General features: G+C 45.4%; 1 protein-coding gene across 1 annotated transcript in view; it reads right to left on the bottom strand.

Moving 5' to 3' along the window:
• LOC144145836 (uncharacterized) overlaps positions 1 to 14,221 on the bottom strand; it is a 35,108-nt gene that overhangs the window by 10,549 nt on the left and 10,338 nt on the right. Inside the window, exons 5-8 of the mRNA XM_077677605.1 lie at positions 13,245 to 13,490; positions 11,861 to 12,139; positions 10,366 to 10,647; positions 5,540 to 5,694 (exon numbers count right to left, since the gene is read on the bottom strand). Coding sequence (XP_077533731.1) covers positions 5,540 to 5,694; positions 10,366 to 10,647; positions 11,861 to 12,139; positions 13,245 to 13,490 — 962 coding nt within the window. The remainder of the gene's footprint in view (positions 1 to 5,539; positions 5,695 to 10,365; positions 10,648 to 11,860; positions 12,140 to 13,244; positions 13,491 to 14,221) is intronic.

Raw genomic sequence — 14,221 nt, 5'->3', positions numbered from 1 at the left:
TCGTCAATTTCCACTAGTGAGGTAATTTACCCTACAAAAATGAGTAAGAGTACAACTTTGGTTTGGGATATATAATACAGCGACAGCTGTGAACAGTTTACCAGGGACACTTATCTGTCTGTAAAGCATGAGGAACCCGCGGTCCTCACCAATGTTTGTCACCGCTATCACGGTGCATGCACCGCTGCTGAAGGCAAGTAGTACTACCCCTGCGCTTCTTACTAATGATTTCTCGCAATGAGTCCATGCTAAAAAAAGATGCAGCCTTTACAAGCGGCTAAACTTTATTTCTTGTCCTAAATTTAGAGTTGTGTGCTGCACAACTTCGCTCAAGTATTGCCCCTGCATTTCTCAATGACAGTGACAGCAGTCACGCTTCCCCTCGATATGCAAGTGAATAAACGTGCTCTTGTCACGCACCACGGGATGAGGCAACAGAACATGCCACCAACAGGATTTGCAATCGGCTCCTGGAAAGTAACACAAGTGATTTACACAGTCTTCGAAACAAGTCCCCAGAGGCCAACGCAATGGGCCTCGCAACGAATGTCCAGAAGGTAAAGCAACAGGTCCCCTCAAGGTATAGAGAAGTGTTGGCTAGTTGCCAGGAGAGAGTGGACAGCTGTCACTGTCACTGAGTTACTGCCACAGGTTGCCATAACTTTTGTACACTGAAAAAACGATGCTAAAGGGGCCATGAAGATCAAATACAAGTTCGGTTTATTTTAAAAATTTGATGTTTAATTTAAAGTGCCCCTAGCACTTGTCTGGCAGCAAACAATGCTTTATTCACTGAGAAATTGCACAATTTAAACCAAACTTTTAATTCTCCCGCTGCAATGTGTTTTGTGGCGTCAGTGATGACGCATCCAGGACATCTACCTACAATGAATGTTAGCACATTGACTACGGCTGCAGCAAATGGTGAAGCGTATTTTGCTGTCTTGTCAACTGTCCGTTCCCATAGATGGCACAACGATACCGGCAGAGGTGCTGCCCGCACTTGCTTTGCTTTTGAACGGATTTGTGCCTGGCTTATTTTTGTTACGGTTTGTAGTAATCCTTTTGTTAAACATTGGGTATGCTCAACAAACACAGTTTATGCCACTTGGCCAGTGTTGTGTCAGACAGGCCCAAGATGCCGTATGGTGGTGCAGCTATGGCCGGCATAGTACGCGCAGTATACACTGGCGCTTCTATATTTATGTGTTCACTCGTAACCATTGTTTACTTCACCATTCTTACTGCTATAAAAAGAATGTGGACTAAATTTAAATGCAAATAGCTCGTCCTGCAACCTTATAATCCCGGTTTAATTTGTGTTCGACTTTGTCGGCCTCAGCCAAGCGCAACGAGCCGCTAATAATGCATCACAAGTTCGGTGCGAAAAAGTACGTACTAGGATGCTGCATGGGTAACTTATTTGAGTGTTTTGCATTAAAAATGGTGTCAGTGTTTTTCTAACACAACAATCTTTCGAATGAACCAAACTTGCATTTTGTCTTCATGGCCCCTTTAATTATTACGCAACATTCTCGTAAATTAATTTCATTTTTGTTTATGTGTGGGTGAATCCAAGCAACACTTAAAGGGACTCTGCAACACTCTTTGAGCAGTGCAAGTAAACCAGCGCGACGCTTAGCTTACACTACCAGAAATACCTGAGCCAAATATTACACGTGCACGTGAAGCGGTGAGCACGCAAATCGCTGTGAAACACGCGGAAAAACCAATCGTGCTCTCTTCAGTTCTCCTCATTATGCACCCCTGGCATGGCCTAAGCAACGTCATTGAGGCCAATGCTGTCCAATCGGCTGTCACTGGTCAACTTCGCGGCTAATTTCTCGCATTTCCTGAGACGATCCGCCGCCGTCAGCGCTGTGTACGAACCTCTTCTATGCCTGAACCTATAGGCACTATTTTGCCGTTTCTTCTGTGTTTTGAGCGCGTGCGGAGTTTGAGTGATGAGCTCAATACTTCCCTTTCAACCAGACCGCTCGACAACAAATGTTTATTGCTTCAACAACGCCCTACCAGCCTGAGCGCGTGCTTGCGAGCAGGCACCCTTGCCTGCTTTTTTGTGGCACCAGACCGGAAATAGACCCCTCCAGGTTGCAGAGGAAAGGAGAAAACTCCCTGGCGTGTGATATATCGAAGGCCGTGGAAGAGAACGCCGTGAGCCACACCCCTCTCCGGGAGAGAGCACGCAGCTTCCGTCGCATTGTCCGCGGTCGAGTTGAGAGGGAACGATTATGCGCAATTTCCCATCGTGCGTTGTTTCGGTGATGGTGAACAGATTTTCATAATTCTTGTGGGAGGAGATTGCTGGGACAATAGACTTTACCCCAAAATACATTCCTAGTAGTCAATGGCAAGTGCTGCAGGGCCCCTCTAAGACTTTCAGATTAGGAGTGTTGCAAAACAATTAAAATATGATAGTTATTTTGATTGTAACTTGCTATTTACAAGGCACAAAAGTTGCACGCAGCTTGGGTGAAAAGCTCCACTGTGTCGAGCAAGTGCCTTCTGGGCCATCAAAATGAAAAGGAAACCCTTGTGCCAAGCTTTTCTTTAGTGACACTGCTTTGTCCCAATCAATAAGGGAAAAAGCTGACGTAATGCTGTGCAGTGCGCCTGCTTCTTGCAGGTACTAAAAGTATTGCCACTTCATGATAGTGCCTCACAGAAAATTTTTGTATGCTGAATTTTAGTGATTTTATTCAGACAGCACGACATCTTCTAGTGCATGCAATACGATTGGAAAGCGATAACATGCTGACCTAGGTCACGGCAATAAATGAAGAGCTGGCAGCCATAAAATGGTTTGTCCTGCGAAGAAAACTTTTGCACATTTTTTTTCCTGTCACAAAAACCAAGAGCGCGTTAAACCTGAAGGCCCGCCTGATTCAAGTAAAGATGGTAATTTCTTCAGAACTTGCACTTTTACTACAAAACCAAAATCAAAAGATCTAACACAGTATTAGCTATCACGAATAAATTTTTTGTCTCCGTAGTCAAACATGGCATCTCCAACCGTGCAAACGCTTCACAAGCAAATTTTTTGCATGCAAAGTTTTTCCCCCATGGTATTAACTTTGTACCCCTCTTACACACTCTGGGACTCGGTTTTATAACTGCCTCCACAGCCTCATATCGTTGCCGCTAAATGACACCGTGCAAACATTGCCATCTAGTGAAGCCCTACTACTCAGATTCACACTATTCTACTGAAATGCTTCTGCAGATCCTTAACCCTTTCACTGTCACTGATGTACCGGTACGTTTTTCAGTTCCCCTCCGCAGTGTCACTGACGTACCGGTACACTCTCCATCGTGCGTTCAAAAATTCACGCCATAGCGCAAAGTGGACTGTTCGTGAACTGTTCGTGCCATCTATCGAATCTTTCTAGTAGCTCATATTTTTACTCGCTAGCCCTCTACGACGGTATAGTGAAGAGTACGGAGTGACCGCACCCACGCTTCATTGCTGGGGGGCCTGGTCCCTCTGTGTGCTGTGCTCTGTTGTGATGAGTGACCATGCGGCACGCATGCGATTACGTCTGTAAGGGTTACTGTGCCATCCGCAAGGGGTTTCTAGGTTTTTTTAAATTCTGTTCCCGTGTCTGCTACAGCGCACCAGGTTAGCTCAGCGCACTGCTGCCTCTTCAATAGACCGAAACATGACTCAATTGCGGCTTTCGCTCGCTCATTCCTGTGCTGCGTTGTGCGGGCTGCTCAAAGTGCTCCCTCCATGCGCATGGTTACTTTGGATGGCTGACAGCCTTCGACTGCAGACAGGCGAGGCGGTTCTTCGATTCCAATCCGAATACGAGCCGAGCTCAGATTTGCATTCTGAGAGTTTCTCATCCGAGGAAGGGGTGCCAGTTCCACAGCGTCAGATTCTGATGTTGAAACGGTAGGGTCGTCATCCCAGAAGCGTGCACGGCAAACTGAAAATATCTGGAAGAACGGCGATTTCTCACCCACGCTCTTTCCTTTCGGCGCATTACGTTTTGGACGCTATCACAGTCAAATAAATCACTATGTTCCTTCCCTCATATTTGGAAACCAAGCCGGCACTGGGGGTGTGTCGCGGCCAGAAACACCCAACAGTGAAAGGGTTAATAACTCAAATTCAAAACATTCTGCCATATTGCATGACTAGAGGGTGCTGGCTGACAAGGAGTTGCTGCTTTCAAACTAGGTACTTGCTCTGACACTCCAAATAATGCACATTATCTAGAATGCTTCTGGCGTTAAAAACATACAAGCAGTGGAAAAAGAACTCAGTGACACTAGACGTTCCATATCAACTCATTGCAACTGGTTGTTTGGCAACAGTGTTTGATGCCACTGTAGTATTCATTTATTTCACAGTTTTTACAGCCTTTATTTCTTGCTTTGACAATTTTTCATACTACCTTTATTTGTCAAAGAATCTTTTGCCCCAGCAATGGATGCTTAATGATGGGGTGTTTGGTTTAAAATAGACTTTGTACATTTGTCAACCTCCATGTCTTTTTAGTGTATCATGGGCTCTATCCAGAATTCTCCTTAAAGAAGCCATGAAGACAAAATAAAAGTTGGGTTTATTAGAAAGACTGCTTAGTCCTGATAACAATGATACCAATATCATCGCAATCTTCGAACAAATAACGGATATATTAAAGAAAACGTGTGAAGCAGTCGCGACCCCCTAGCCAATTTCCCGCAACTTTTATATGACGTCACGGAACCTTGTTTGTGCGATTGGCGGCCGCCTAACTGACCTGTCGCGACGACACATGACTGGACGTCTGTAATAGGGCCTCTAGTTCCATTTGACCTCATCACTTGAATGCTAATGTGCAGTTAACGCACTGAAAATTATGTTTTATTGTTGGCCCGTATGACGTCATTCTTGCTCATAACACGTCACTGTGGCACAAAACTTGAAAGTTCTTAAATACGTCTTGCTTTTTTTTTTGTTAAAAAAACATCTTTTGGGGCTGTAATGGAGCTGAGTGCAATACTGAATCCTAGTTTTTTCAAATTACACGAAGTTGTATTTTCTCTTCATGGTTCCTTTAACACATTCAGTGCAATGTTATATGACTCATTAAACCAGTTCGTGTACGTGATGTGCTTATACGCAGAGACAGAAAAATACAGCATTCTACACTGGCTGCTTGAGATCAAGTTCAGGTAGAGTCCTAATCTTTGAAAGGCTACTGATAGCCTGAAGAAAAAGTGCTAGAAACGGGACAGAACAAGGAAGAACGACAACACAGATGGAATAGCCACAACAAATGGTGACGAGTGGTGCACCTGTGTCATCGTTCTTTCTTGCTGTGTCCCATTTTCGGCACCTTTTAGTGAACGACTGCTGAATTTTATTTTTTTCCCCAGCAAGAGTTTTCTTCATGGGCATCTATGACACAAAATCCACGTACTCTCTCGCATGAATTGCCAACAACTCTTACTGAGAAAACAAATGAAGCAACTAGACAGCTGACAAGCCAATCTCCAGAGCTGCTAGCCAGTGTAGAGCAAAGCATACCTCCTCTCGTCCTCCGTCATGTGCGGCGGAGAGGCAATCTTGAGGATGGTCTGCATAGCTCGCTGGTCCCGCTCAGTCCGCAGGCGCGTCGCAAAGCCTATCAGTGCCTGGAATAGCTGGTCCAACGCCTCGTGCTTGGACACAATGCTGGCCACCTGGGCAGATGCGATTGAACAGAGGGGACTGGCAAAGGACTGCACAACTTGCTCATGTTCAGACATGCAGGGAACCCAAACTGAGCCTTAAGTAAAGGAAGCCTCAATGTATGCTCACCAAAGGAAGGGACATTTCCTCACAATGGCTTCACCCATTAACATCATTGCCAGTAACCTTGGTCAAGGCTAATGTGATGATGACGATGGGCCATAATGTAGGAATGATGTAGTACATAGAAATTATATAGAATGCACATAGTAGCACTGATGGTTTTTTAAAACTATCGATAGCGCAATAATATTAGATAGTATTAATATCAATACTATTACGATAGTTCACTAACGTTTTCTATTAATACTTGAAAAGTCAAAGGAAGTAAAAAAATGTGCCCCGAACTCTAACTAAGCTGCCCGCCTTGGTAACACAAAAAAAGAAGCCCACAAACTTAGAGGCAGCTTACCACATGAATATATTTTCCCTGATGCCATCAGCAAAGTCACCACCAAAATTTTCCTATTCGTGTTTTTTTTTTTTTTTGCTACTCAGTCTTGGCTGAAGTAACATGCGACGGTTGCATGAAGCAAGAAAATGACTCAATACAGTATCCACCAATGGCGCTCGTGGACACTCGCTAAAAGCGAGGATAAAAGAAAGCGGGAAGGAACATTGCTCTCACTTTGCCGCTGTCACATGCTAAAGAACATTATTCCTTTTCACACTCCTTTATCCCCACAACCGGCAAGTGTCTGTTAATGTCATTGACGGCAGCTCCGCAATAGAGCTCGGTTGCTCTGGGCGCGGTCGCTGCGGCTCAGAAACTTTTGATTAAGACAAAAGTATGTTTAAAGCAAAAGCATGGATTCCATATGAGCAGCAGCCGAAATGTTTTGCAGTATCACTCCGCGAAAACGTGCATCCATTGAGACGCTGGCTGTGCGACCTATTTCAGCTGCAAGCATCTTTGTTTACTCGCACGACCCAAATACGCTCTTGGTAAACAGAAAGAATGAATGTTGCCACTTTTAAAGTGTTCCCGGTGAGCAATAGAATTTAATCAGTGCAGCACCAGTCGCTATCTGTTCAGTAAAGCTTGATGTCGGGCTAGTTGGTGTAACATGCTCTTGAAGGTAAGTTGCGCTTGTTTTGATAACAGCGACAGACACGGGTACATTTAGTGTATGTTTTGTTCCTGTGTCCGTCTCTGTTATAACAAGCGCAACTTACCTTCAAGAGCTATCTGTTGGCGCATTAATGCTCAGCTGTTTTTATTATGATCTTATCATCATTGTCTTCTCAAATAGTCGCATCTGTAACAACTGTAAACTACATCTAGGTCTTGATTTCAATATAGCCTGCAGCGTGCTTGAGCTCGTGATAAGGAGTAACAAAAAAAGGAACACCTGTACAACACACCACGGACCCCAATTCTGCCTCTCGCCGCGACTCATGAGCAGCTGAAGTGACACCCTTCAGTCTTTCTGTCTACAAACAGCCCCCTAGCTTGTGCGAGTAAATGAGCATGCGTTCTGGTAAAATGCATCACACAGCCAGTGTCTGTTTTGAAACTAGCTGCTAAAATCCCTCGAGACTCAAAATCAGCACCCCTAACAAATGAAGTAGAACGCCGATTATGCAACCCCTGGTTACGCGACAACCGCCTTCTTACTAAAGGTCACCGCAGTCCCGGCAAACTTTCCACAGAAATCAAACACACCAATTATATAGCACTTGATTACATGCGATCCGGTTCACTTAACGGCTCACCTGAAACTGGAAGTATCCTGGCAGTTAGAGGTGTCTTTCCCACCTTTCACGCTGCTGCTGTTTCTGCCCTCATTTCATGCTTCTGTTTCTCTAAAAAAAACACTCTCGCTTCATTTATTCATCCGTTGCAAACCCCCCACCCCCAACATGGTTTCTTTCCCACCTTTCACAGCTATCAGTGCCTTTCAAGCTCTCTCTCCCCCTATCACGCACCGTGGTTCGCTTCCTCCCCCTTCTGCCACCAGTTGGTTTGCCTTGGTTGCAGTCTCCCACTTTCTCCTTCATCAGCTTTATACCTTCATCGATTTATACCCTCAAAAATGATTACATCAAAGGAACGGAGTGGAAAACCATGGGTTACACGCGAACTACGTACATCGATAAGAAGGAAAGCTCGGTTGTACAAAAACTTCCGCAGAACAAACCAGCCATCGTTGCTGGCAAAAGTAAAGGTTCTAGGAGCCCAACTTAAGCAAGAAATGAAACAGGCAAAACACAAGTACTTAACGTCTCTCGCTGATAGAATCAAAACAAACCCAAAAGAAGTATGGCACTACATAAAAAGCAATAAAAAAGACTGTTAGCATTCCACCTCTTTCCCACAGCGGTGTAATAATAAAAGACGATAAAGGTAGAGCTGAATGCTTTAATTCATACTTTCATTCGGTCTTTTCGGAAGAAAACCCACTCACGATTTTCACTCCCTTTCCGCAACTTACAAATATGAATGATATTCAGATAACTGAAGCAGGGGTAAAATCATTGCTCCTAATCTGAATGCACACTCTGCGCATGGCCCTGATGGCATATCAAATCAAGTTCTTAAACGCTGTGCAGCCCATATTGCTCCTTTTCTGGTCGTACTGTTCACACTATCTTTAAACTGTGCAACGTTGCCCAGAGACTGGAAAATAGCGAACGTCACACCCCTACATAAAACCGGTGACAAAGATAAACCTTGCAACTACAGACCAGTTTCACTAACCTGCGTTTGCTGTAAAACCTTAGAACATATTATATACTCATGTCTTATCAAGCACCTTCAAGATAATAAATTTTTCACGCCGTGGCAACATGGGTTTCGGTCAGGTTTATCTTGTATAACACAACTTACTGAGCTTATTCACGATATCGCTCTAGGTTTCGACAAAGGTGTGCAGGTAGATGCTATTTTCTTAGATTTTCAAAAAGCTTTCGATCTTGTTCCGCACAATCTTCTGCTTTAAAAGATGTCGTTTTTAGGCCTTCCCAAATATCTCCTAAGCTGGGTGAAAGACTATTTGAGTGATCGCCAGCAGCAGGTCCTTGTTAATGGTGTTTCATCATCTCCTGTTAGTATTTTATCTGGAGTCCCACAGGGCTCCGTCCTTGCACCACTACTTTTTCTTATTTTCATCAATGATCTTCCCATCGGACTTAAATGCACTGTACGGTTATATGCGGACGATTGTATCATATATCATCCTGTGAAATGTGCCGAAGACGTAGATGTGATGCAAACAGACCTTGACAGAATTGTCACTTGGTGTACAGAATGGCAGATGAAGTTAAACATCTCCAAATGCTATCACGTCCAATTTACGAACAAGAAAAACAAAGTGCACTCTTTATCATTGCAGAATAGTAAAATACAGACTGTAGACACGGTAAAATATCTTGGTGTGACCCTCACAGAAACATTAGACTGGACCACCCACATCGATACAATAATCAGCAAGGCATATCGTCTTCTTTATTTCTTCCAGAGGAATTTTAAGGATGCCCCCCAAGCACTAAAAGAAACTCTTTATTTCACAAATATAAGACCAGTACTTGAATATGCATGCACAACATGGGATCCCTCTACTGCAATATTACAAGAAAAACTAGAGAGAGTTCAAAAACGAGCTTCTCGGTTTGTAACCAGTAATTATAATTTTAACGTCAGGAGCTCAGAAATTATAAACTGTCTTGGATGGAAATCGTTGAATCAGAGAAGAAAACTGCTAAGGTTGAAATTTCTGCACAGCATTTACAATAAGCAAACCGGAATAGATAAAGATTTATATTTAAAACAGCCACACTATGTATCCGCACGCAGAGATAATGCACGAAAGATTAGAGAATTCCAATGCCGCATTAATGTATTCAAACATTCATTTTTTCCTAACACAATTAGTGACTGGAATAATCTCCCGAACGAAGTGTTTCTTGCAGCAAATTTTGCCGAGGCTATAAAGCATGCTGTATAATTTTATTTCCAGAATGGTATTTCCTCATATATTGTTGTCAAATAAGTGTTTCATTGTTATTTGTCTCACACAAACAAATTTATGTGCTGTATACTGTTCAGAATAACCCCCCTACAATAATGCCCTACGGGCGCTGTAGGAACGTGTAATAAATAAATAATAAATAAATAAATCAGCTGGAACTTGACCATGGCCCTGATGGCCACTGTTCATGGTTTTTACACTTCCCCTTTGAACACAGTTCCACAGCTGCACACAGCTTACATAGGGGTCCAGGGGTCCCAGATTCACCCCTCACCGTCACCAAGATTGCTCAAGGTGTGCTGTGTGGGGACGCGTATGCAGCACTCAGTGATGCGGGGTCTTCAAGAATGGGGAGCCTACCACTGTTACCACCACCTGAACACCGCTAGCTCTGGACACGTGGGTAAACGTTGCTACGTTTATGCTGCAATGATCATATGTGGCATGCTGCGTTAACGCATGTTATTGATTGTTTTTCACCGTGATTAGCTTGATACTGACTCAACTATCAACAGCATATACAGTACTACCGAGTTTTGCACCACTACTCTGCATGCAGTGGGCAAGAACGCGTGAAACCCGTGAGACAACTGGCTTTCAGGGCACAGCATTCTTCATTAACAGCAAAGCGAGTGCATCGGAAGGTGGCACCTTCTGGTTGATGGAGTCGAGGCGGTTGTTGGTGCGGTTCCCCAGGGTGGGCGTCTCCTGCAGGCCCTGCACCCACTGGGAGCGGATCTCATGCCAGTGGCTGACAAAGTGCTCGAGCACCCCGGGCGAAGCCACCTCCTCCAGCCGCAGGTAGTGCTCGTGGTAGGCGTCGTCGTCCTCGGCACGGCACATGCTGCGCAGCACCTCCACCACGCTGGCCTTCTCGTCGCGCCCCACGGCCAGCTTCTCCGCCGCCATTTCGCGCCTGAACGCCCGCACCACCTGTGTCCGCCGGCACGGGTCCACCACTCAAGCAGCGCACACAGTGGCCCCTCCCACTGGCCCCCGTCCCACACGATTGGTGCTCGCGTCGTGTTCTACACGGGTTGGGGGTGCACGCTGATTTGTACGACATGTGCAACGTGCTGGTGTGACACACTGAAAGCCGGCAAGAGAGGTACACAGTACAAGCGCTAAATAATTGGATATCACGTCATACCAACTGATAAAGAAACCATGAAAGCCACAGCAAAGGTGATTTTACTGATGTGCATACAGCGAGGAAAGTACGTGGTTATGACACTGTTATTAAAAAAATTGACAATTTATTTGATAAAATTGGTTAATTTTTAATCACTGGTTACAGGACAGATGTTAGTGCTAGGAAATTGGAGTTAAGTAATAACTAAAGCTTTTAAAGAAATTCAGAACCTCACTTGTGATTAGAGACATGCATCCCTATTGTTAGCCCTCCAAAACGTTGGAATATCAGTTTGCACATCCCAGTGTCCAGAATGTATGATCTCAGCTAGAACAACAAAGTACGGTGAAGCCAACATCACATCGGTTTTTACAACAGAGAAAATGTCTGCTTCGTAAGCCCTGCACTGCAAGGAAATTTCACCAGAGATTCTTGTCGCAGAAAACCAAAACTGGCTCGTCAAGGAGCACAAAAAAAATCACACAAAAAAGAACACCAGCCAAAAAGTGTTGTGGAGCCAGCTGATCAACGCCAAAATAGTCACTTAGACTCACAGAGCAAGAATACTATATATATTTATACGAGGCGAAATGGCCCATTGCGACGAGCGCAGGCGAGCAACCAGATACTGTCGCAATGAAAACCAATGCGGACCACAAAGCTTCGTGGAGGGTAGCGGCACCTGATGGAAGAAATGATAGTGGCCACAATTCAATCCGATGCTGCGCAATGAAATGCCGATCACAATGGCCGCGCATTTTCTTCTCCCACGACATGTGCCACTAGCTTAACCTAGGCCCAGCGCTTGTGATGTTATCTGGTTGCCCTAGGAAACATCATTTCCCCCATCTTGTTCTTGCTCTGTGCTTAACTGAAGCTTTCGTCAATACATAGACAACATTTTGTGGCCCTATTACTGATGGAGTGGACGTTGAGAGGTGATTGCACGTAACATTTTGTGCAGGGAAATCCTGCCACCAGGTTCTAGCAAATGCGGCCGCAGCTGCGACTCACCTGGAACATGCAGATGACCTCTGCCGCGTTGGGGAACATGTCTCGCAGGTGCCCCTGCTCGACCATTTCCCGGTCGGTCATCACTGTCAGCGTCCGGTCAATCGCTTCAGCACCCACATGCAGCACAAAGCGCTCCAGCACTATCCGAACGGTGGCGTCGTCCGGCGTTGCACACAGCGCAAAGCCCACCACTTCTGTCTCCCCGTTGGAGTCCTCCACAGCCAGTATCACAAGTGGACCTTTGCCCCGTGTCTTGTACACCGCATCCACAAAGACCACCTGCAATTGCAGGGGGGGGGGGGGTTAAAAGTTGACAGTTGTCGGTGCAAACCCAGTACCCAGCACTCAAGACTCAGATTCAGTCACAGCTGGTAGTGTGCATGCTGCAGCTTTCGCTGGATGCTTTGAGGAAGTCTAGCTTGTCATAAGATGCCTAAATTGGCATATGCAGCAAGAGGTCAGAAAACTGCATGAAAGCCCAGAACCCATTTAAAATTATTACAGCTAGTCTAAACCCTGTTAGCTTCACGTTGTGAACAAATCAAGCAAGTACCTCCATCAATACATTATATCTGAGTAGTTACACATTTGATAGTTGGTGCCCGATTTATTGAGACTTTCTTTAAAGGCACCCTCATCAGTTTCTGCTTGCATACCAAAAGGTAGCCCATATTATAGAAAGCCTGAATACATATATAGAAGAAAACTGTTCCATTTCATAGATAAAAAACTATAAGAAAAATCTACACACAATTTGAGCCCCCTAAGGAGGTTCCAAAACAAAATGTCAATATTTCAAAATAATAAGATTTAAAATAATAATACTAAATAATAAGATTTCAAATAAGATTTCAAAATAAAAAAAAAAGGGCACGGCACTTCATGGGTGTAGCTACCCCATGATAAATACGCTGATCAAATAAAAAAAAAAAGACAAAAAGAAGTAGGTATCACTGCACATAACTGCTACCATGCACAGTGATCAGCAGTGCTTCCTACCAACTACCTGTTATTTTGGCAACACTTTTAGGGCCTCTCGGAAGAGTGGCATGAAAGGCGATGGGAAATTTAGCTTCCTCGTGCTTCAAGATTACCACCTCAGGCAGACGACACCAAGCCTATAAGAACATGTGCGATTGCTTTTCGGCAACCTTACAGCCACACTGTGGAAATTATGTTGATAAGTTCGACTATGTCAATAAGCAGCCCCATGCATATAATATAAAAGAGAGAAACCCTGATAAAACCAGGACCAGCTATTATACGAGACTAGTTTTCCCTTGCCCCACAAAGGGCAGGCTCCAGGGGCGAGGCCCGTGAGGGCACCCAACCTCCGCGCCCAGCGCAGATGGAAGGTTCAGTGCCCTGCCCGTGCAGCACCCACCTCTGGGTAGTTCCGAAAGGCCTGGCGCATGAAGCGGTCCTGGTAGAAGATGCCCACCAGGGCATTGTCCTCTGTGGCGAGCACATCCAGGGCCCCATTGGCCGCCTGCACCTGCAGCACCAGCTCGTCCAGGGCACAGCCCCGGGACACCTGCCGCTTGCCCGCTTCCGCCAGCAGTGCGTGGCCCTGCTCCATCGGGGAGGCGGCAGAGATGCCCATGTTCCGCAGGTCCCGAAGGAGCACCACCTGGACAGCACCCACGGCACGACAGCTGGCAGCAAAAAAGAGCAGAAGACAGCAAGCACCTTTCCTGTGACCACCAACTGATAGCAGCCAGGAAGCACCACTGAAGTGAATGTTTTACCCCTGTGATCTGTTACATGACTACTTTGTAGAAGTCTGGAGCCTCCTCAGTTAATCCGTGTTGCCCTGGGACTCCCAAATTATACTCCACTTCACAAGATTCACACTCCACTCTCACTCCACATAGACATCCACAAAGAAGCGCAAGTGTCTTGGCTGCGCGCCTCTAGACAGGGACAAGCTATACTCCAAACACTGGGGGCACAAAGTGAGGAACTAGAAGGCTACATTACAGAACTCCCCCCCCCCCCCCCCTGGTAGCACCTGCCGAGGCTGACTGTACATCCTATCCCCGCCACATGAGTGTGGAAAACGACCACGAGTGCAGAACCCACACAGCGCATGCCACCCACCGTCTAGTGGTGCAGAAGATAGACCAGGGTTACACTCCAGTCTACACTGACGCCGCCGTATCAGAAGACGGTATAGCTGCGACCACTGCATACTACGGAAACGGACGAAGTACTCGTCGCTTCCTGGAAATCCATAATCCCGTCATGCTGAAGCGTTAGCCATAGCCGATACCATCACAGACTTAACTGGCCAATGGAAAATGCTAAGTACTGATTGACAGCCAGGATACAATCCGCCTATTCTGCTACAACAAAATAGCC

This window comes from Haemaphysalis longicornis, unplaced genomic scaffold (genome assembly GCF_048455015.1).
Source record: "Haemaphysalis longicornis isolate Haplotype H1 unplaced genomic scaffold, Haemaphysalis longicornis Haplotype H1 scaffold_1, whole genome shotgun sequence".
Taxonomy (NCBI): Eukaryota; Metazoa; Arthropoda; class Arachnida; order Ixodida; family Ixodidae; genus Haemaphysalis; species Haemaphysalis longicornis.
This window is presented reverse-complemented; position numbering and strand designations above follow the sequence as displayed.